This window comes from Sciurus carolinensis, chromosome 2 (genome assembly GCF_902686445.1).
Source record: "Sciurus carolinensis chromosome 2, mSciCar1.2, whole genome shotgun sequence".
NCBI lineage: Eukaryota > Metazoa > Chordata > Mammalia > Rodentia > Sciuridae > Sciurus > Sciurus carolinensis.
Genome location: NC_062214.1, coordinates 110064388 through 110089324, shown reverse-complemented (window position 1 = coordinate 110089324; position 24937 = coordinate 110064388). Strand labels below are relative to the sequence as shown.

The window sequence follows — 24937 nt, the reverse complement described above, 5'->3', positions numbered from 1 at the left end:
TCTTTCAAGGTGCACTACTTCCCATCAGATTTCCTTGGTTAACCTAGACCATTATCTTCCCAGTTTTCTGAATTTCCAATAACAATCAAGAACATGCCTGCAATTCCAGCAATTCAGGAGGCTGAGGCAGGAGGATCACAACTTCAAGGACAGTCTCAGCAACTCAGTAAGATCCTGTGTATCAAAATTAAAAAGGGCTGGGGATGTAGTAGTAAAGTGACCCATAAGGTCTATATTTCTTTGTGCAACATCCCCACCTTGTGGATGTACAGGATACTGTTAGTACCATTTCTACTATATTGTACTTTTCACAAGACTGGGCATAAACGGAAACCAGGTACACATGAAAAACACCGTATTTGCTGAGCATTTGTGAATTTAAAAAGTATAAAATCTGGGGCTGGGGAGATAGCTTAGTTGGTAGAGTGCTTGCCTTGTAAGCACAAGGCCCTGGGTTCGATTCCCAGCACCCCCCCCCCCAAAAAAAGTATAAATCTTAAAATCTCAGAAAGTAACAATCTCAAATAACCTGAATTTCAAGGTATTTTCTCTGTAATTGATTCCTAACTAAATTTCTCTATATTATTCACCTGTGAGTATGTTCAAATTCTGGGTAGAAGTTTAATAATACAGTTACTGACTTAATTAAATAGTACTGACAAAGGTGGACTGAGAAAGGCAGACAGAGACCATGGTTTAGGAAAAAAACAAATAAAACGCTTTTAAAAGCTTTTATTCATTTATTAATAAGATGTCTCTGAAAAAATGATTAGCCATATAGCCTCAATTCTCCCTCTTCCATGATTACCTTTTTTGAGCCGTAAACAATGTGGCACAATATGCATTTTCGTTCCCGTACCATAGTGACCAGATCTGAAGCACTCAACATCAAACCTGCAACGAAGAAGTAACATTTAGTAACCTTTTCCCCAGATACCTTCTTGAATTGATCTTAGCATAACCAAGATTACAAGTCTCATCTTCCTTGCTTCTCCATCAGTCTTCCTGTCTTAACAGACAGAAATTCCAACTTTCCTGGTGCCTATGGCCACCACTTTGCAAGTCACCCTCAATTGTTCTTTCATTCCATATCCACCCTTATCAGCAAGTCCTATCAATCCTACTGTGAAATATACCCTAATTCCTACCAGTTCTCACTACCTAGGACATCTATCATTTGACATATGATAATCAAGCATACTGACTTGACTCCATACTTCTGCTCCTGTCCTCCTATAGTCTACTTTCAAAATATACATAGCAAAAGATTCTCGGGACAGGATTCTTTTAATATTTAAGTTAGGTCATGTAATTCCTCTTCTTGGAATTTTCCAAAGGCTTACAGAAAATTATAAATTATGTCTTTGCTTTACCAATCTGTTTCTCACTTCCTCTCAGACTTCAGTGCCCTACTACTCTCCCTCTATCATTCCGTTTCAGTCACAATGCCTTCTTGCTATTCCTTGATCATACCATATAAGATGTCTAACATCCCAGATATTTAATCCATTAAATATCAGTGTACTCTCCCAATTATTTTGGAAAAAAACAAAAAAACAAAATCCACAATGACTGGGGATGTAGATAAAAGGAAGAGAGTTTGCCTAGCACATGTGAGGCCCTGGGTTTCATCGCCAGTGCTGAAATAAAAAGAGTGAGAGCAAGAGAGAGAGAGAAAAGAAAAAATATCCTCACAAATTTCTACATTTCCCTGGGGGATGATCCCAAACTCAATAAAAGTCGGTAGATTAGGTTAATGGCTAAAAGCAAGATTTTGAGGCCAGAATGCTTGTGTTCAAAACTTAGCTTTATCATTCACTAGCTGGTGTGATGTTGATCAAGTAATATAATCTTTCTGTGTATGCTTCCAGATTTCAATCAATGTCATATGTCTGTTGAGGAATAAATTAGTACATTGATATGAAGTATTTTACACAAAGCAGACCCTAACTAAATCTATGTTCTATTTAGTTATTAGTATAATTATTTGCTAAATGTCTCTCCCAGTAAACTATAAGCTCCACAATGGCTGGCAGAATGCTTTTTTAAAAATTTGATAATTATTTAATGGCACATGAAAATAACATGTCATGAAACAAACTGATTACAACTAGTAGGTAGGGGATGATTTCACTTTTGATTAAAAAATTAAAAAATAGGGCTGGGGTTATAGCTCAGTAGTAGAGCACTTGCCTAGTGTGGGTGAGGGTTCAATTCTTAGCACCACATAGAAAACAATAAAAAATAAAGGTTAGATTATTTTTAAAATAATAAATAAAAAATAAAAACATACATAAACCAAGAGGTTATAAACCAAAATATCAATAATATTACTTCTGTTCAGTGATTAAATATGATTCCCTTCCCTTTTGTGTATTTTTTGAAACACAATTCTGAAAAAACAACAAAAAAGGTACTGAGACAAAAACAATTATTAAATGGCAAAATTAGGAGCCCAAGAAGCCAAGTCAGTTTCCTAGCAATCAAGGTCAGAAACTTAAAAGAGGCAACATGGTGACAGCAATCAATCCTAAAGATGGAACATTGTTCTTTTCTTACTGGAATGTCTTTTTTTTTTTTTTTTTTAGTACTGAGGATTGAACCCAGGGACACTTAACCACTGAGCCATATCCCCATCCCTTTTTATATTTTATTTAGAGATAGGGTCTCATTGAGTTGCTTAGAGCCTTGCTAAGTTGCTGAGAGGACCCTATAAATATTAATTGCAGAATAGCTTCTTGCTCATCATTTTATTCCTACTATCTGGCACATGTCTGGTACAGTCTAAGTAGTTAATATGTGTTGAATAAATGAATACAAATTATCAAAGATATGTGGAACAGAAACAATAAAAACTGGAGTATAACCTTGAACAGCATTACTTAAAATTATACTGCTAAAATACTCATATAGATTACTGTTGGAATTTACCCTTAAGATATACATATACATGCAGAATATTTCTAGAAGTATCATAAGAAACCCCTAACAGTCATTGTGTGAAAAAGAACTGAGGGTCTTGGGATATGAATTTACTTTTCACTGAAAATTCTTTTGAACTTTCTGAAGATTTTAAGCAGGTGGGTGTGGTGGCACATGCCTGTAATCCCAACTAGAGGCAGAGGCAGAGAATGGCAAATTCAAGGTCAGCCTTGGCAATTTAGCAAGACCCTGTCTCAAAAAAAATTAAGTGGGCTGGGCACGCTGGTGCCCTCCTGTAATCCCAGAAGCTTGAAGGTTGAGGTCCTAAGAAACTTAGCAAGACCCTAAACATAAAAAGGGCTGGGAATGTGGCTCAGTGGCTAAGCATCCCCAGGTTCAATCCTTGGTACAAAAAAAAAAAAAGGCTGTGGGATGGAGCTCAGTGGTAGTGTCTTTCTGGGTTCAACTGCCAGTACTATACACACACACACACACACACACACACACACACACTCACACTCACACATACACACATACAATTAAGCAAGAAATATTATTGTTTTTAAAACTAAAACCAAGGGCTAGAATTGTGGCTCAGTGATAGTACGCACACCTAGCATGCATGAGGCCCTGGGTTCAATCCTCAGCACCACATAAAAATAAAGGTATTTGGTCCACCTACAACTAAAAAATTTATTTAAAAAAAAACTAAAACCAAAACAAAACCATACCCACTTTTTAAATCCAGTTTTGTTTTGTTTTTTTAACACTTAGAAGAACTTATACCTAAGAATAAGACTATAAGACTGTAAAAATTCTAGGAATGGGACTTTTTTGGAACTCCAGAAATCAAGATGTTTGGACTTATACATATTTTGACTTTCAGAATGGCTACAGATATCACATTTAGTGAGATCTGTCCTGGTTTCCTGATACTCCAAAAATTATAATCTTATTAGGTATTGATTACATGTCCAAAAGAAACAAATAAAATAAACAAGTAGAAGTACTAAAGTAATAATAACTTTGTATTTATATACCATTGTATGGTTTACAAAGTATGATAGAAAAAATATGAACCTTGGATTTAGACAAAGAAATTTCACAGGTCTACAACCTTGAGTAAATTTTAGTATCTCCAAACTTCAAACTCCTCCTTTATAAAAAAAGGAAACAGGGGCTGGGGAGATAGCTCAGTCGGTAGAGTGCTTGCCTTGCAAGCACAAGGCCCTGGGTTCGATCCCCAGCACCCAAAAAAAAAAGAAAGAAAAAAAGGAAACAGTTATCATGGATTCAGTTAAAAAAAATAATTTCTTATAATGAGCTTTGTCTTTTTAAATGATAATCATTTATACTTTGAATAGGTAATATGAGTTATTTCAAAAATTTAAAGCTATACATTATAATCAAGTGTAACAGTGTAGCCTTTATTGGAAAATGAATAAAAAATGGTTTAGCCCGGATCACTGGCAAGCACCTGTAGTCCCCAGCTACTGGAGAGGCTGAAGTGGAAGGATCACTTGAGCACAAGAGATCAAGACCAGGTTGGGCAAAATAGCAACTGCCCTCTCAAAATGAAGTTTAAAAAGAGGGACAATTTTGAAAAAATTTAACAGGAACTGAATGGATATTGGATAATATAGAGGAATTATTCCTGAATATCTAGGATTGTGAATGAAAATGTTCTTTTTTATTAGAGACCTAAAAAATATTTAGAAATAAAAGATCAAGAATAAGAGCAAATACAGTATTATAGCAAAATATTAGCAGATTTAAAAATCAGAGTGATAGACTTGCATGGGTTCAACAATTTCCTTTCTCTACTTTTTTGGTGTTTATAATCTTTTCAAATAAAAAAGGTTTATAAGGAGCCAGGCACCATGGTAGCAAGCCTATAATCCCAGGTACTTCGGAGGCTGAGGCAGGAGAATTGCAAGTTTGAGGTCAGCCTGGGCAACACAGCAAGACTGTCTCAAAATAAAAAAGGGTTGGGGAGAACCCTGGGTTCAAATCCCACTACCACCACCAACAACACCACCACCCAACAACAACAACAACAACAACAACAAAAAAGGAAAGGAAACAAACTATGGAGATGCAAATCGAAAAGTTCCATTATCAGACTTACTCCCCAAACCTGTGTTTTTCTCCAGGCCTGTCACTCCCAAATTTCTGAGAAATCTACAAATCTTAGAGTAACTGTAAATTCACTGACTATGAAAACTTCCTCGTTTTAATTAAAGCTTACATGCAACTAGACTACACAATGTACTTTCAGATTAAAGAAAGGAAGATGTATTTTAAGAAACCTATAATATATCATCTGTTATCAGATGGAAAAGATAAGATCAACCTAAAGATCCTGAGAACTGACAGACCAATGGTGGGATCTAGGCTGATGCCATCCCCACATACTTTCCCATGAACGTCCCAGACCCCAAAAGTGCTTCTCACTCTCAAGATAGCCTGCATTCTCCTCCAAGTATAGTATCTTCACCTTTCACTTTCTAATAAATCTCCTCTTCTTTGCCAAAATCTGATTCATCCTTAAATTCTTTTCAGGGATATATCAAGAGCCTGAAAGGAGCTTGGCACAGTGGCACAGTGCTGGGATATACAGCTGTAATCCCAGAGACTCAGGAGGCTGAGGCAGGAGGATCAGAAGTTTGAGGCCGGCCTCAAAAATTCAGCCAAGACCCTGTCCAAAATAAAAAGGGATAGGTATATAGCTCCATGATAGAGAGCTCCTAGGGTCAGGTCCCAGTACCAGGAAAAAGCCTCAGGAAAGTCTGGAAGGTCTGAGTAGAGTTCCCTCTAGAGAAAATTCCTCAAAGCCCCTTAAGATGACATTGTGAAAGTTCAACTCTGGACTCGCTAACAGTAAGTCCCATTTCCCTCTCCCTAGCCTCTGGCAACTAGTTTTTTACTTTCTGTCTCTGCGATTCTAATTACCATCCACATCTATGTCCTTTTATGTGTGTGTGTGTGTGTGTGTGTGTGTGTGTGTAAAACCACAATGGTTGCAAAATACACACCCTTTTTGGCATCTTTTCACTATATCTTGGATATCTTTCAATATTAGCATATACAGAATTGGCTCATTCTAACAAATACACAAATTTGTTTAACCAGTCCTCTTTTGATGAATACCAGGAAACTCTATTTCTTTTCTTTCCATTTTTCTTTTTGGTGGTACGGGATTGAACTCAGGGGCGCTCTACCACTGAGTAATATTCCCAGTCCTTTTAATTTTTTTTATTTTGAGCAGGATCTTGGTAAATTGCCCAAGCTGGACTCAAACTTGGAATCTCCTGTCTCAGATTCCTGAGTAGTTTGGGATTACAGGCATATGCCACCAGGCCCAGTTGGAACTCATACTGGATAGTCTCAGATTAAAAAACAAAACACTCAACTAACTATAAACTTGCTTGCCCACCCCCTTTCCCTTTTCTTCTAGTTCTGGGGATTGAACCCAAGGCCTTACTAGGCAAGTGTTCCTGGCTACATCCCCATGGGACTGTAAACTTTCAATTAGGAATTCTGCATGCTAGGCATGCAATTAGAGTACTCAGGTGTAACTTGTCTGCCTAGATACCCTTATTCATTGAGTACAATCCTAAACTTCCCACTAAGTGACTCCAAGACACCCAATGTACACTTCTCACTGAGCCATACCTGGTCCCTGAACCAAGTCATCTGGCATTTACCATTGTGTTCCTCGCTTTTCTTGTAGAGTAGCTTTTAGATTACACATGCTTAACCTACATGTACAATAATCACCATAGTTTTTCATTTGCTTATTTTTATGTGGTTTATTTATTTATTTTCATTTGTTTATTTATTTATTTTTATTTTATGTGGATCAGACCTAGTGCCTCATATTTGCTAGGGAAGTGCTCTATCACTGAGTTTCAACCCCAGCTCTCCTTTTAAAATATCTTCCTTTTAATACAAGCAATTGGTTCTGAATGAGGCTGGTCAGATTTCTTCATAACCTTTCCCTCCTTTCAGGCCATTTTGAAGTTTTCTTCAAAAACCATCCAGTAAAAGTTCTCTTATTTAAGCCTCCTACCATTTTCTAGACTCTACTTAACTCTAGAAACTGTAACTATAAAGCAGTTTGCCTTCCCAGCAGAAGTGCTTAAAATATCTAAGTTGTGTAAAGTTTTAGCATCGTATTAAGGGATGTCAATTACACTAACAAGGCTAGTTTAAGCAAATTACCATCAGAAATTTCTGTGATCTCATCTGAAACATGCTGCATAAAACCACCTGCCATTATAATATTGCATTTTTTTGTGACACACCTGAGTGTATTTGGCATATTTGTTGTAAGTGCTAAGTAAATCTTAGGTGAATCTAAATATTATCTTCCACTGTTTCATTCTCAGTCAAACTTGTGAACAGAGCTTAAAAGAAATTTTAAGATTTCCCAAGGATTTAGAACAGTATCAACCTCTTATTACTCAAAAATTATTTGTGGCCAGGTGTGGGGGGTGCACACCTTTATTTCCAGCTACTCTCAGTTACTTGGAAGGCTGAGGTAGGAGGATATAAAGTTTGAGGCCGACCTGAACAATAAAGCGAGACGGAGGGGGTGGTGCAAACAACATCATTTATGGCTTGATAATCACACAGTAAAAATCATTATAGTGTATAAAGCACTCATTTGCTGGATAAGAGAAAACTTCCTTAGTTTATGATTGCAGTCCCAAGTTAACAGCCACGGAAGTAAACTTCCCAACAACATGGCTTAATCTTACTCTCAGAGATGATTAAATTGAACAAACTGAGGACAGAGGGTGATGTAAAGCATTTCCTCTCCATAATTATGCACTGAGATCGTACTAAATATTAAATAGACACATAGTAAGCGCTCCATAATTAGCTGCTATTATTAAGACGCACACCACAAAGGGAGACCACGAAAGGAGGAAAAAGAACCGAAACTGTCAATCATGAGAGGCCCCAAGGTGTCCCTGGCCTGAGACCCGTAAATCTTTGAGCACCAGGGTCTAGGGCCCCCTCCCCAAAAAGAGGCCCAAAGAGGTCGGCGGCCTCCACAAAAGGTCAAGGCTTTGGAGCCACGTTTCCTTCTGGGGCTGGGTACAGACTCGAAACGCCCCCGCGAGAATGTGTACCCTGAAGCCAGTAGCACTGCCTGGCCAAACCCGCGCAGGCTCCAGGAGAGCGGGTGGCCGGGTTGCCCTGAGCCACAACCTGCAGGAGCAGAGACCCGGCCGCGTCTTGCAGCCCCACTACAACCCTAAGAGACAGACCACCAGGACCCTGGGGCTCCGAAATCCTGAATGCAGGTCGGTCCCTGGATACTCACATTCACAGCCAACCCCGCTACTCCATCAGGCCGCCAAAGGCCCGGCGAGGGAGCTCCCTGACGCCCCCCTCCGCTTTGGGTCCGGTGGCCCGCTCCGGACCCGCTCCCCGCCGGGCGCTGCCACCACCTCCGCCACCGCCGCCACCAGCGCGCAGGCGCACATCTCCGTCCTCTCGCTCCTCCTCCCGCCCCCTCCCTCCCCGTACCCCATCGCCTTTCTCAACAATCGAGCTTTATTTGAACACAAGAGAGTGAACAACGGACACAAGGGAAGAGGCTTTGCTCAAAAAGAATGGAGGAAGAAGAAAGGCAGTCCGCTGCACCAGCCTTTCTGAATCTTTTCCATTCTCCCTGCTCTTTCTGGGCCTCTAGTTTCTCTCCAAGTCCCCACCATAGGCAGTGGCAACTATTTTGGCTCAATTTCCAAATCACTCATTCTTTGTAAAACTTACTGAAGTTTAATGGAAGGTACAAGAGCTTTGGAACAGACAGACCCAAGTTCAAATCTTAGCTACTAGTAATTTGTGACTTTGGACAAATTGCAAGTTTTCTTGGAACTTCAGTTGTCTAAGTTAAAATTAGGATAACATCTTATCTCACAAGGTGTTGCTAAGGTGAAATGAGATAGCAGAGGTCAAGTGCTTATCTATGATCCTTGCCTATCAAACAGCATACATCCCACAATACTAGTGATTATATTCTTATTTGTGCCTTAAGTATTTTTATTATTAAACTTAGTCCATACTCATTCCCTGGGGATCCTATATTAGTAGCCAAGACTAGTCAGAAAAACTGTTACATTAAGGTTGATAATGATGTGAAATGTTACTACTCTTATATGATTGAAATTAAAATAACATCTCTGCCTAAGTAGACCTTCAATGCCCCAAATCAAAATAAGCAACTACCTTAATCTATGTATAAATCCAGATTTGCTTCTAGAGGTTTGGGAAACTCTCCTAATTCTGTATTTGTGACATCACAACTCTTTGAAATACTCAAGGTCTGTGATATGCTGCTCATTCTACTCCTTTAAAATCATGCAAAGGAAGAATCATTTTACCATATAAGCTCAGGATCTTAGTCAATATCAAAAATAGTCAGATATCGGTGAACCTCAAGGTAATTCTAGATCAGGATTTCTCAACCTTTAGAATACTGACATTTTGGCACCAGGCAGGGTGATGCATACCTGTAATCCCAGAGACTTGGGAGGCTGGGGCTGGAGGATAACAAGTTTGAGGCCGGCCAATCTGGGCAATTTAGAGAGATGCTGTCTCAAAATAAAAAATAAAAGGGAACGTGACTTAGTGTTAAGCTCCCCTGGGTTCAAGTTTCAGTATCAAAATAATAACAACAAAACAATAATAATAAATAAAAAGGACTGAAGATGTAGCTCAGTGGTAGAGTGCTTCTGGTTTTAATCCCAGTACTACAAAAATATATATTAATTAATTAATTAATAAAAGAAAAAAGAAGAAAGAAAGAATATCGACATTTTGGAACAGATAATTCTTTGTTGTTCAGGGCTGTCCTGTGTATCCTGATGTTTAGCATCACCCTGGACACTAGATGCCAGTAATACTCCACCATTCTTCATCATCAAAATAATAAAAAACATCTCTAGACTTTGACAAATGTCCACTGGAAGACAAAATTGTTCCTGATTGAGAACCATGGTATTATATGCATGACAATCTCAATACTAAGTGAACTCAGTCATATATCTTCTTCACCTCTGCCCTCAAAGTGATTACTGTTTTGGAAAGCTACACAGAACAGAAACTGATGAGTTCATTTCTACCCATCTCAAAAAGTTCCTCTACACTGCTTGTTAATCCTTACTACTTTTCCAAAGCTTCTCAACTTCCTTAAGACTCCCAATTCTACTTCCCTTTTGGTCAGCAGATGACTTTGTCTTCTACTTTACAGAGAAAAAAAGTCCTCAAATGAGAACTTACTTAACTTTCTGTAACCAAACAAACACTTCCTTTCATTATAATTGAGGTATTTCCTTTCTCTCCTTTTTCTTCCAAGACAATTCCTCCCACCAGTGCTTTGAATTGCCTTTTTATTTTTTCTTCTCTCTCTCTCTCTCTCTCTCCTCTCTCTCTCTCTCTCTCTCTCTCTCTCTCTGTTGTTGTTGTTTTTGGTGGTGGTGATGGTGCTCTATTACTGAGCTACATCTCCAGCCCTTGCATTTTTTTTATTTTTGGTACTAAGAATTGAACCCAGTGGTACTTTACCACTGAGCCACATTCCCAGCCCTTTTTATTTTTATTTTGAGACAGGGTCTCACTAAGTTATTTAGGGTCTCACTAAATTGCTGAGGCTGATCTCAAACTTGTGATCCTCATGTCTCAGCCTCTCCGAAAGTCTAGGATTATAGGGTGAGCCACGATGCCTGATTGTTAGTTTTTTTTTTTTGTTTTGTTTTTTTGTTTTTTTTTTTTTTTGTTTTTTCTTTTTGAGACAAGGTCTTTTGCTAAGGCACTGAGTTTGGCCTCAAATTTGTGATCCTCCTGTCTCAGCCTCCAGAGTAGCAGGGATTACAAGTGTATGCCACCAATGCCTAGCAAACTGCCTCTACCCTTACCTCTCAAAATCTTTATCTATTAACTATCCCTTTCTTTCTTTCAATCAACTTTTTCTCAGTTGGATCTTCCATATCATGCTCAAGTTTCTCTTGTATTAATTTTAACAAAAACCCAACAACAAAACTTAAAGAAAACCCTGACCCTTCATCATCCTCTCTCCCTCCTCTTGTCAAGATCAAAGTCTCCAGAAGCATTTTACAACCTGTTCTCGTTTCTGCATTTCTTCAAATTATTCAATCTATATTTCAACCCCATCATTCCCCTAAACAGCATCACTAGGATCACCAAGGACCTGTGTTATTAAATTCAAAAGATTTTTTTTCAGGCTCATCTTCTTTGATCTCTTAGGAATAGAGTACTTCTTGGAAACACATCCCTCCCTTGATTTCCAGCATTTTGTCTTTTTCTTAGAGGTGTCTGGAAGAGTTCCTGGAGCAAGTGGTTTAAAATAATCATCCACTTGCATAAAATCCTGTAATAGTTCTCAGTGACCATAGTGTGAAAGCTAGGCTCACTAATCATAAATTCTAAGATCTTCCAAGGTCTGGCAATGTTAGTTTGGGGAAGAGGGTTGGTTCTGCCACCTCAACCTCTTCTGGGGACTGAACCCAGGGCTTCACATAAGCTAAGCAAGTGCTTTACCACTGTTATATCCCCAGCACCCCCGCCGCCCCTTTTCTTTCTTCCTTCTTTCTGTTTTGTTTTTGTTTTTGAGACAGGGTGTCACTGTGTTACCCAGGCTGGCCTGTAACTGCTAGGTTTAAGTCATCTTCCAGTGTCAGCCTCCCAAGTAGCTGAGAATATGCGAGTGCGCCACTGTTTGTTGCCAGACTTTTAAAACTTGTTTTTCCCTACACTCAGGAATATAGGATGATCTCTAAGCCTTCAAGAACGAACTACAAGACATTTCCCGACGGCGCTCTGTTGGTCTTGGCATACCCTGTGTCCATCCATAGCTTGGAAAACTATCTCCTTCCCTTCCGGACTTCCGGGGGAACTCTAACTTATCCTTAAGACTCGCTAAGTCACCTCCTCCGGTAACCCTTTCAGAAACCCATAAGAATAAAATGTTTTGTTCATTGTAAGTCAAAGGCATCTCCGATGTTCTACGTGCCATGCATCCCACGGTAGCCGCTATAATTTGTTTACGTATCTATCTCCCAGTCTAGACAGATCAAAAAGACCCTGCAGGTCTGGGAAGGCATTCGAGTCGCTTTTTTCCCCTCAGTGTTCATCCACCAAAATCTCTGGCACGCGGATGCTTTCGGCAAATGTTGCACGAACGCCTTCCAGCCGGGGGCGGAACGGGAATCTATCCGGTTAACGGGTGAGTTCCCAGCCTCTCAGCCTGCGTGGCACGGAGATTTAAACCCTCTGCACGGTGATTGGCTCTAACTGTAGGGGTGTGTCTGCGACCGCTGAGCTCGAGAAGTGCGCAGGCGCGTGGCTTCGGCGCGCGCAGGCGCGATAAGGGCGCTGCTCCTGGTCAAGTCTAGTGGTGTCCGAGCCGCCGCGGCCGGAGAGGAGTGGCCGGAACTGCTTGGTGAGTGTCCAGGAATGGAGCTGAAGTAGCTGGCCAGGAGGAAGGTTTAGATCATATCTTGAGGATAAAGGGAATATCGTGACGGTCGGAAAGTTGGTGGTGTCGGACTTAAGGGGAGGAGGGGGCGCTCCGGCCCAGGCTCGGCAGATTGGGCCCGGAATGAGGACGCGAGGCGCAAGAAGTTCGAGGGGCCGGCGGAGGAAAGGATGGCCGAATGGTGGTTCTTTATATTCTTCCTCGAAACCACACAGATGAACTCCTAGTCCCTCATCCCCATCCTCACAGTGTTGGTGTGGTCGGGATTCATAGACTGCGTGGTGACCACAGTAGTCTAGTAGTTGTGAGATAATTGTTTGAAGAAGGACTCTGAGGTTCAGGACATTGGATAGTCCTTGCCTGTCTAGTAAAGTACGTCCTTGCGGCTTTTCCGCAGACGCACAAAGAAAAGGATCAGTGAAAGAAGGTAGTGGGGTTAAGAAAGTTCTGTAAAGTGTAGTTTCATCTCGTGCTTTGTTTCCTCTTTAGTCATTAGTCATTACAGTGTTAGGAAAGGCAGCTGATGATTGAGGAAACCGAAAGATATCAAAGTTGGGAAAACTGGACGAGAAGGGAGTATCGCTTTACCTGCTGTTTATCATCTGCCAAGATGGGGAACGGTGATTGGGAGAGGGAAGTTTGGATGCTGGCAGCTTTCTGATAGTGTTCCCTCAGTCTTGTGAAAATAGCGTAACTCCTTTAAAAAAAAAAAAAAATTAGATGTTGCTAGACCTTTATTTTGTTCATTTATTTGTATGTAGTGCTGAGAATCGAACCCAGTGCCTCACACATGCTAGGCAAGCGCTGTACCACTGCGCCACAACCCCAACCCCAGCTTCTTAATAGCAGATATTTTAAGAATTGAGAGGTCTTACTCCACCTGTCCAACTGCCTGAAAGACTGGCCCCAGTAAAATACTAATAGTGCAGACTGCCCAGATAAAAATGGGTTTCCCACGTTCTTAACCTGTGCTGGAAAATACCACACTTGAAACTCTTGAGACACAATTAGCTAGAATACTTTGAGGTCTAATCTTAACGTATTTCATAATAAAATAAGAAAAATTAATATTTCTCCCAACAGCAAAGTTGATGTCTAAGGCATCTGATGATCACTTGTCATTTGTCTTTTGGCAAGAGATATTGAAAATACATCCTTTTTTTTTTTTTTTTTTTTTTTTTTTTGCGGTGCTGGGGATCGAACCCAGGGCCTTGTGCTTGCAAGGCAAGCACTCTACCGACTGAGCTATCTCCCCAGGAAAATACATTCTTATAATACTAGCAGATGGGAGAAACACCTCTTCACATTATCATGCTCCTGTCATAGATCATGAGGAAGTAAGTTAAGTGATCATATAACAACCTGCTGCTTAAATAGTTAAGTCTCACTAGGGTTTTTTGTTTGTTTGTTTTCCTTTAGGTGCTTGTAGTGCGCAGATGCCTTAGAAAATCATTATTTCCGAATAGGAGTGACTTATTGTGCCATTATTTTCCTAACAGTATTACACTATTTCCTAAAAACAGTAGAATTTCTATATGCATTTTGGTATTTGTTTCTTTAACTCTGAATGAAAGTACAATACACAAGCTTACTTAACCTAATGGTCATATCTTTTCTCATTATTCAGAGCACAACCCAGAACCAGGAAGAAAGCATACAAACAAAAACAGGCCCTGTGCCCTGTGCTCATGACACAACTATTGGGTCTTCACTTATAAATCACCATCATCATAATTTTTGCCATTTTATTTTGTCATTGTTGTTTGGTGCTGGGGATTGAACCCATAATAACCATGCACTCTAGCACTGAGCCACATCCCCAGCCCAAATTTTACTTAATACTTTAAATGAACTTTTAAAAAACATTACCCTCCCTGGGTAGTAGCATGAGCCTGTAATCCCAGTGACTTGGGTGACTGAGTTAGGAGGATCACAAGTTCTAGGCCAGCCTCAGCAATTTAGCAATTTAGTGACACCTTGTTGCAAAAAAATAAAAATAGAAGGGCTGGGGATTTAGCTCAGTGGTAAAGTGCCTCTGGTTTCAACCCCCAGTACAAAAAATAAAAAATAAACAAAAATTTAAAAAATTACCCTCTTCTAAAGTGACAATCTGTTGATATCATGGTTTTGATGTATTTTATACTTTTTTCTAGCACACATTATAATAAATATTTAACTAGTCAGTGTATAAACTACCAACTTATACACCTGAAAAATCTGTGAACCCTGTTATGATAACATTTATTATAGTTACCTAGTTCTAGCACATTTATCTGGTTTTATCAGATGAAAGCAAATTGGAATAGCAGGGGGGACAAAGAGGATGTTTGTTTTTCGATATTTTTGTGAAATCCCCTTTTTTCCCCCCTGCCCTCCCCCCTTTTTTTCCCCCTGAGTTAAGGCCTTTTGTTTTTATATCACATTCTATACATTATATCACATTCTATACATCTGTTTTCTGGCAAGGTCTGCAATTATGCTTATGTTAGCTTTTATAATATGTTGCTTGCATCCACTACTGCTGAACTTTTTATTCTGGTACCATATTTAGGGGAGCAGATGAGAGAGACAGGTTTTTGTTGTGGCATAGAGAGGTCTGAAACTGACAGATCCTGTGCCTTCAACAATTGGAGGAAGTGGATTATGGAGCCAGGAAACAGCATGTACTGTGCCTTTATTTATTTATTTGTTTAGCAGTGTTGTGGGATTGAACTCAGACCCTCTTCTATGCTTAGCAAGCACTCTACCATTGAACTATAGCCCTGTTCCTTTTTAGGAGTTGGCGTGAAAGTGGTCTCTGCACTCAGTTAAATTCACTGACATTTTGGTTTCAGTTTAGGTTGTATTGCTATTAAAATATTGAAATCACTGGTCACTACATTTTCCTTCATCTTGTTGATATTTTTGAGTTCTGAAACTTAGGTTTATAAGTTTTAAATTTATTTTGACTATGTTGATGATTGAGATAGCTTTACATGTTCTCTTAGTGCTTATAAAATAAATACAAACTTATTGGTACAATACACAAAATCCTTCATAGTCTATCTCCTAGACAGAAAGTGTATCTCCTTTTTAAGCCCCCCTGCCAGATACATGCAATGAGCGAGCACCCACAAACATGAGTGAGCATGGGCACGCACACATACACTCACACACATATCCCTCCCAGATCACTGAGGCCTTGCACTGAGGCATTTCTTTGATACTCTAAAATCATACTGATTTTAGATCATACTTGGATTTTGATCATACTTGGATTTTGATTCACACATATCAGAACTGGAGATATTAAATAATTTTTTTCAGTGCTAAGGGTTGAATCAGGGACCTTGTGTATAATAAGTATATTCTCTACCATTGAGTTATACCCACAGCTCCTGAGATGTTTAATAATTATATTGACACCATAGTTTTCTGCCTTTTTTGTTGTTGTTGTTTTCGCTAAATAGAGCTTAGTGATCACTCCTGACCATTGTGCAAACAGACTTCTTATTTGTACAACTTTATATTTTTATTGGTTGGGTATATAATCATTTGTTAAACTAATTCCTGTTTGTGGAATTTAGGATGTTCTTAAATTTTTTATAATTATAAATAGTGCTTAGTGAATAATCTTGTTTATACTATTATGAGTGTATCTATAGGATAAATTTCTAGTAATAGAAAAAAAAACCCTACTTTCCTTAAATAATTTTTCTGATGGCAAAAATGAAAGGCAAAGCTTGAAATTTCCTTGACTTTGAAACAATCTATTTAAGGTAACAGAGGGCCTTCTTTAGAATCCAGAAGGAAATCATTTAATTCGTGGTTCACTTTTATTATACTAATATGCTAATTGTGTTTCCCCTGTCTGGCAAATGATAATTGCCTTTATTTTTTATTTGTGTGTGTGTGTGTGGTGCCAGGGATTGAACCCAAGGCACACTCTACCAGCTGAGCTGTATCCCTAGCCCAGTAATTGCCTTTTAATATTTTGCTTTCTTGTGTTGTAAAACACTCAGAAGAATGTGCATAATGAAATCTGCAGTGGTGTGCTGGAGCTGATTGAACTGGGTAGCAAAAGCTGATTGTACATCTCTTCCTACCTCCACTTTCCATGGTGTCCCAACGATATCTTGAAATTGCTGAGTGGGGTTATTTATACCGTGGGAATTGGCAAATGTTAACAAATCAAGACTTTTTTTTAAAATTCAGAGAACAAACTATTAACTGTTTACCAGCACACAACTGAAACTTAGTGATAGAATGCTCACTGAAGCATTATTTGTGAAAGAGGAAAATAGGAGGATAAGTGATTATCTCTAGGGGAATTGAATTCAAAAGAATACTATACAGCCACTAAAAAGAGAATCAGGTTATCACTGAAGAAAACTATTGTTCAGTGAAAAAATTTGCAGAATAATATGTATGATTCTATTTTTTGTACAAAAGTAAATCAGCATATGTATGTGTATATGCATTTATAATATGTGTAAATTTATATTCTGTACTAGGAAAGATATCACATGTTCTGTTAATATATTTACTCTTACTATGTGGGAAACAGGGAGGCAAAATAGCAAGGATCTTTCACTATTTAGTATACTTCAAAAATATTTGGACTTTTAGAAACTATGCATATAACCTTTATGATGAGGAATTTTTGTTTTGTGCAATTAATTTTTTAAAATTACTATTTCTGATTGAGATTGTTTTTACATACTTATCTTTGGCTCTCTCACTCCATGGTGAATTGCTCAAGAACAAGGACTGGTTTTCTACTCCTGTTTCCCACAGCATCTGGGTATACTGAAGCAATCCAATAGATGCAGGTTGCTAAATGGAAAAATAAATAAATCTTTCATATTTGCAGTTAAAAAATTATATTGAAAGATCATAGTAGCTTTATTGAGCGTTTTGTGCCAGGCCTACTATTGTTTTGGTTTTGGTGCTGGGTATTGAACCCAGGGCTCCTGCATGCTAAGCACATGTTCTGCCATAGAGCCATACCCCCCAGTGTTAGCCAATGTTCTAAATGCTTTGCATGAATTAACTTAATCCATATAATAACACTTGAAATAAACATTATTATTATTTTCATTTAATGAGGAAACTAAAGTGTAGAGAAGTTTAAATAAGCAGTTGTAAGGATTTGAAACCATTATGCCTCCAAATAGTAATACCACTCTTTTAATGTTGTTTAGGGATATTATTTTCCAGCAGCCTTAGTATGCTATATGTGACTTCTGATTCCTGGTGTCAGAACATTTGAGAAGTTAACAAAACCATCTAAATAAACTTGGAGTCAGAGCTAAAAAGCTAAGATGGTTGGGAGAATGTTTCAGAGTGAAACCTTGCTATTCATCTTTACCCCACCGTTGGTATCTCCCTAGTAGACCTCTATATTTATACCTGCCAGATTGTCTTCCCTAGATAGATTGCCAACTTCTGGCTCTTAAGCCTCTTTCTTACTTTTTTTTTTTTTGTTTTGTTTTGTTTCTTCTTCCTTTTTTTTTCATTGTTTTATTCATTTATTTATCTGTTTATCTATCTATTTATTTATTTATTTATTTATTTATTTATTTATTTATTTATTTATTTTGTGGTACTGGGGATCGAACCCACGGGTCCTCTACCACTGGGCCACAGTTCCAGCCTTTTTTTCTTGAGACACAGGATTCCACTAAGTTGTCCAGACTGGTCTGGAACTTTTGCTCCTTCTGCCCCGCCTCCTGAGTCACTGGGATTACAGGCATGTGAACCAGACCTGCTAAGGGTCAATGTAATTAATTATAATCATACCCACATCTGTCTTCCCAGAATTATTTCCTGGTCACTTAGGGTAGAATTGTGAAAGTTCCAAGGTTGGCAGGGGCATAAAGACCAGGTTGGACATCAAGCAATTAAATTTCTAGGCACTTGTGTAAAACAAGTGTAATTTGGTCTTCCTGTTTTGATTCCTGATATTTAGTGGTTCTCTCTCACCCAGTATGATTTCTGTCTTGAATCATGTGCTTTAGTGTATTTTGAAACCAAGATGTTTATATTAGATATGCTTCCATGGTCTGCTTATAGTATTTACATAATTTTGGGGCCCCTACATAAAAATGGTTAAAGTTGTTCACAGAGGAAGCTAGAAGCAAACTTGAAAGAGGAAGTAAAAGGAGAAAACTATTCTAATGTAAATGAAAGTCTAAGTGCAACTAAATGCCTTCAGGAAGAATTACATTTCCTAATTGGAGCATAGTTTCTTTTTTTGGACCAGGGTATGTAGAATATTTTGGAATAATCAAAGCCCATTGTTTGCATGAGCAGTTCAAATGTACCTATAGTTTTTGAGGAAGTATGTGAACCTTTTTAGCATTTCATATTAGAAATGCTATCTGGGAGCAAAAAATATAGTCCTAAAGAGAAATTAAATTCTTTTACCCAGTAAGTGATGATATGAAATATGAATCTGAATTTCTAATTTATTTTCTTCATCTTCTTTTTTTTTTTTTTTTTTTTTTTTTTTGGTACTGGAGATTGAAACCAGGGCTGCTTAACCACCAAGCCACATCCCTAAGCCCCCCCCCCCCTTTTTTTTATTAGAGGCAGGGTCTCCCTGAGTTGCTCAGGGCCTCTCTAAGTTGCTGAGGCTGGGTTTGAACTTGGGATCCTCCTGCCTCAGCCTCCTGAACCACTGGGATTATAGGAGTGTGCCACCATGCCCGGCTTCTGATTTTTTTTTCTGTAATCCTTTCTTCTATTCCATTCATCTTTGAGTTTTGAAGTAGGAAACGTGTAACTGTGTTGTATATACGCTTACTTGGACTTCATTAGGGCCTAGAGTGAAGGCATTTATGACATGAGATAACAGGTGTAGGTTGAAGATGATTGGCAAGCCTTCACCTTGCCTAAGTAAAATGTATACCCAAACCATTCAAGTATTTTGGCTATGATTCCAAGTTCACCTAGAAGCTTTCTAATTAGGTCCTCATTCTGGTGCCACATCAGTACCACAGACACAGAACATAACTGATAACATGAGTATAAACGCTCAGGTCATTAATTACTGTCATTTTATAAACTTTTACTTTGTACCAGCCACTGTACTAAGCAATTTATGTACATTTACTAATTTTATTTCTGAAATAACCCTGGTAAATAGATCTATTTATCTCAGTGAACAGAAACTGTGACATAAATAGGTTAAGTAACTTGCTTAGCTGCTGTAGTTTGGATGTGCCACTCCTCCCTCACAAAAGTTCAAGTGCTGAATGCTTGTTCTTCAGTTTGGTAGTGTTGAAGTAGTGGAACCTTGTTTGTTTTGTTTGAGGCAGGGTCTTGCTATGTTCCCAGGCTGATCTCCAACTCCTGGGCTCAAGTGAACCTCCCATCTCGTACTCAAAAATGTGGCACAACAGGTGTCTCTGCCATGCTGGGTATGGGCATAGTGCAAGGTGATTAGATCATTAGAGGGCACTGCTGGTCTCATGGAGTGCTCTTGAGAGTGGGTTTGTTATGAAGAGAGGCCACCCCACGTGCTTGGCTTCTGTACACAGCTGGTTCCCTTTCCATTTCTCTGTCCCAGCCACGGGGTCTTTCATAAGAAGCCAAACACATGGGGACCATCTGATCTTGGACTTCCATTTTCCAAAACTGTGAGCTAAATAAAGCTCTTTATAAAGTACCCAGTCTCAGGTATTTTCTGATATCAACAGAAGGTGAACTAAGTCACTGGGTATCAGAGCTAGGATGAATGCATTGTCTGTTATAAACCTCTGTGTTATGCTCACTCAACAGTTTATTTAATTATTCACCTTTTATAGACATAACAAGCATACTAACAGGAGATTTAATAATAAATAAAATCATATACAACCCAAGTAACTCTTTTTTCTTTTTTCCCCCACCCCCTTTTTTTCCTTATAGCACTAGGGATTAAACCCAGGACCTCATATATACTAGGCAAGCACTCTACCACTGAGCTACATTCCTGGCCCATATGTGGAATTTTCTTTGAAATATATTCTCTTAGTTGATTGCATATCTTCAATAAGTATTTAATTCTTTTTTTTAGTTGTAGGTGGACACAGTAACTTTATTTTATTTATTTTTATGTGGTGCTGAGAATTGAACCCAGTGCCTCACACATGCTCTACCACTGAGCCACAACCCCAGCCCCAGTATTTAATCTGTTTTTATTTTTTATTTTGTGGATGGACACAATACAGTTACTTTATTTATTTATTTTTATGTAGTGCTAAGGATCAAACCCAAGCGCTCTACCACTGAATTATAACCCCAACAAATATTTAATCTTTTTTTTAATTAAAATCTTTTTTATTTTTACAGACTGCATTTTGATTTATTGTACACAAATGGGGTACAACTTTTCATTTCTATGGTTGTATATGATGTAGATTCACCATTCGTGTAATCATATGTATACATAGGATGATACTGTCTGTTTCATTCTACTACCTTTCTGTTCCCCACCCCCTCCCACCCCATTTTCCTCTATACCATCCAAAGTTCCTTCATTCTCCTCTTCCCCCTGCCACCCCCATCCCTCGTTTTATATCTGTATGCACTTATCAGAGAAAACATTCAGCCTTTGGTTTTTTGAGTTTGGCCTATTTTACTTTGCATGATATTTTCCATTTTCATCCAGTAAATGTCATAATTTTATTCTTATTTATGGCTGAGTAATGTTCCATTGTGTATATATACCACAATTTCTTTATCCACTCGTCAATTGAAGGGCATCTAGGTTGGTTCCACAATCCATCTATTGTGAATTGAGCTGCTATGAACATTGATGTGGCTGTATCACTGTAGTATGCTGATTTTAAGTCCTTTGGGTATAAACCAAGGAGTGGGATAGCAGGGTCAAATGGTCGGTCCATTCCAAGTTTTCTGAGGAATCTCCATACTGCTTTCCAGAGTGGCTGCACCAATTTGCAACTCCACCAGCAATGTATGAGTGTGCCTTTTCCTCCGCATCCACGACAACACTTATTATTGCTTGCGTTCTTGATAATAGCCATTCTAATTGGAGTTAGATGAAATCTTTGGTTTTAATTTGCATTTCTCTAATTATTAGAGATGATGAGCACTTTTTCATATATTTGTTGATCACTTGTATATCTTCTTCTAAGAAGGGTCTGCCCATTTCCTTAGCCCTTTTATTGATTGGGTTCTTAGTATTTTTGGTGTAAAGTTTTTTAAGTTCTTTATAAACTTTGGAGATTAGTGATCTGTCTGAAATATATGTGGAAAAGATTTTCTCCCACTCTGTAGGCTTTCTTCACATTATTGATTATTTCCTTTACTGAGAAAAAGCTTTTTAGTTTGACTCTATCGCATTTATTGATTCTTGCATTTATTTCTTGTGCTATGGGAGTCTTGTCAAGGAAGTCTGGTCCTAAGTCAACATGATGGAGATTTGGGCCTACTTTTTCTTCTATTTGGTGAAGGGTCTTGGGCCTAATTCCTAGATCCTGATCCATTTTGAGTTGAATTTTGTATAGGATGAGAGATAGGGGTTTAACTTCATTTTACTGCATATGGATATCCGGTTTTGCCAGCACCATTTGTTGAAGAGACTATCTTTTCTCCATTGTATGTTTTTAGCACCTTTGTCTAGTATGAGATAACTGTACTTCTGTGGGTATGTCTCTGTGTCTTCTATCCTGTACCACTGGTCTACCTGTCTATTTTGGTGCCAATACCATGCTGTTTTTCCAACAAGTATTTAATCTTGTATAATGATTTTAAATCTCTAAAAACAAAGGATCCTTTTTTTTATTTTTTAATATTTTATTTTGATTTGTTTGATTCATTGTACACAATTGGGTACAACTTTCATTTCTCTGTACATGAAGTAGAGTCACATCTTTGTGTAATCATACATGTACATAAGGTAAATAATTTCTTTTAAAAATATTTTTACTTGTAGATGGACAAAATACCTTCATTTATTTATTTTTATGTGGTGACAAGGATCGAACCCAGTGCTTCATATAGTAGGCAAGCACACTACCTACCACTGAGCTACAACCCTAGCCCTTATCTGCTTCTTAGTATTCTGTCATACAAGTATTAAGAACTTGTTCAGACCCCATATAGAACTCATTCCAGCCACGAAAGGTAAATTATGTTTTCCAGCTAAACTTATCAAGAACTTTTCCTCTAAACCTCTGTTAATAGTTTTAAGACATAAGTTCTGCTATTATATTTCGGTACTTTTATGAATTGAAATCGTTTATTATCTGAGAATATTCCAACAAAATTATTTCTACTATGTGTGCCAACTGGAAGACTTCTCTCAAGAGAAGCTAAGAATTGGTATTATGCTTATGAATTAGGGTCTAGAATTTATTGCTTGTCTTTGTTTTCTCCAGTCTTATAAATCTGCTTTCTTTGCTGTCTTAGCTATCATATTTTATGATTAAACACAAATGTATGAAATTTAAAATATAAGTACGTGGCAGACTACTTGGAAAATTGAGAAAAGAAGAAAAGCCACTCTTAGTTCTGTGAATACCTCCACAGCCCTTGACATTATTTTGATAATTCCCTACCAAACATTTTTCTCCTTAGATTTAATTCCCATAGTAATTATAGCACATATTTTATTTCTTTAGCCTGTTTTTATTTACCCTATATTCTAGTCTTCATAACCTAAGTCCTCTTCATGATTTGTGTCACTTTGTTCCTTGTTGCCCAGTCTTAGCCAGAAAAACAACAACATTTAAGGGGAGTTTTTTTTTTTAGACATACAAAGATATCTATATCTGTATCTATGCGTACGTGTATGTGTGTGTCTCTCTCTATATACATACATATACACACACACACTTTTCTTTTTGTCTGTAGAGGTACCTAACAGGAAACTTGGTTTAATGTTAACCTGTGTGATATTTGTCTTGTGTGCAGTCTCATGACTGCTGTGAAAAGAGATATGTAGCCTATACAATATCATCAGCTTTAATATTCAAATTTAGCCTGACAGATGTAACAATTAATATTTAGTAACTTATTTTTAATTGCTTTCACCATAAGTGTCACTCACTACTTTTAACAATGTCAACAATTTAACATTGTTGCTTAACTTTTATTTTGCCTGCTGTTTCTGTTTCAGTAATAATATTAAAGTAATGACTAACATTTATTAAACCCAAACATATGCCGGGTGATTTGCTAAGTACTTTGCATGGATCATCTATTTTTTTTTCTTCCAGTACTGAGAATTGAATTCAAGGTGCTCTACCACTGAGTTACATCCCCATCCCTTTTATTTTTCATTTTGAGACAGGGGTTGCCCAAGCTGACTGCAAACTTGCATTCCTCCTGCTTCAGCCTTCGAGTTCCTGGGATTACAGGCATTGTGCCATAATGCCCAGCCATTTTCCTTCACTCAGTTTTAAAAAGAGTTAAGAAAGTTAAATTAGGAGCCATCTAGTAAGTCTAGCTAATTCTGCTACCCTCTATCAGATTTGCAAAGACTGGTGAGTCTGAGGAGTATTATTCCTTGTCTGTCTTTGGTCCTTCTCCTTAAAATTCTGCTTTGTCTCTTAATTTCATATACCATGATCATGTGGGTAACACTTTCAGGCATCCAAAGTAGAGAAATCTTTAGCAGCTGTGTCCTAATGTCAGCATACCAAATATGTGAGCGCTTTAGAGATTCTGGATCCTTGCTTTTGAATGTCATCTCCTTAGGGAATTAAAAAACAAAAAGTATTAAACAGAACTTTGAGTTCACTGAAAGGGTGTGTCCTTCCAAATGACCTCACTGTCTTGTCAAGAGTAAGTCTTGGGGGGCTGGGGAGATAGCTCAGTTGGTATAGTGCTTGCCTTGCAAGCACAGGGCCCTGGGTTTGATCCCCAGCACTGCCAAAAAAAAAAAAAAAAAAAAGAGTAAGTCTTCACATCTACCTCCCAACTACATCTGCATTTTTTTGACACTTAGAAGGCATGACATGACTCTTGGAATTTTCAAGCCTTTGTTTTTATACTGGGACATTCTACCACTAAGCATCATTCCCAATCCCTTTTTAATTTTTTAAATTTATTTTTTATATTTTGGTATTAGGGATTGAACTCAGGGGCACTCAAACATTGAGCCACACCCCCAACCCTTTTTTATATTTTATTTGAGACAGGGTCTCACTGAGTTGCTTAGCGCCTCACTTTTGCTGAGGCTGACTTGACTCACGATCCTCCTGTCTCAGCCTCCTGAGCTGCTGGGATTACAGGCATGCACCACTGTGCCCAGCTGCCCCTTTTTTATTTTATTTTGAGACAGGGTCTCACGAAGTTGCCAGCTGGCCTCAAACTTGTGATCCTCTTGGGTAAGCCTTCCAAGTCACTGGATTACAGGCTTGTGCCACTATTCTTAGCACACTTAATTAAACCTTAAAATGGCCAGGCACAGTGGCACACACCTGTAATCCCAGAGAGTGGGGAGAAGGTAGAGGGGAGGTGCTGAGGCAGACAGATATCAAGTTTAATATAGTGGAACTGAACCAATACCTA

The 24937-nt window shown here is 38.3% G+C and overlaps 2 protein-coding genes across 3 annotated transcripts in view; one reads left to right on the top strand and one right to left on the bottom strand.

Moving 5' to 3' along the window:
• Znf106 (zinc finger protein 106) overlaps positions 1-8397 on the bottom strand; it is a 51365-nt gene extending 42968 nt beyond the window's left edge. For both annotated transcript variants that reach the window (XM_047538721.1, XM_047538722.1), the window contains exons 1-2: positions 8258-8397; positions 809-894 (exon numbers count right to left, since the gene is read on the bottom strand). In XM_047538721.1, coding sequence (XP_047394677.1) covers positions 809-889 — 81 coding nt within the window. In that variant the 5' untranslated portion in view covers positions 890-894; positions 8258-8397. The remainder of the gene's footprint in view (positions 1-808; positions 895-8257) is intronic.
• A 3891-nt stretch (positions 8398-12288) lies between these two features.
• Positions 12289-24937, top strand: part of Snap23 (synaptosome associated protein 23) — a 30435-nt gene continuing 17786 nt past the window's right edge. Inside the window, 1 exon segment of the mRNA XM_053743344.1 lies at positions 12289-12397. The gene's annotated coding sequence lies outside the window, so the exon portion shown is untranslated.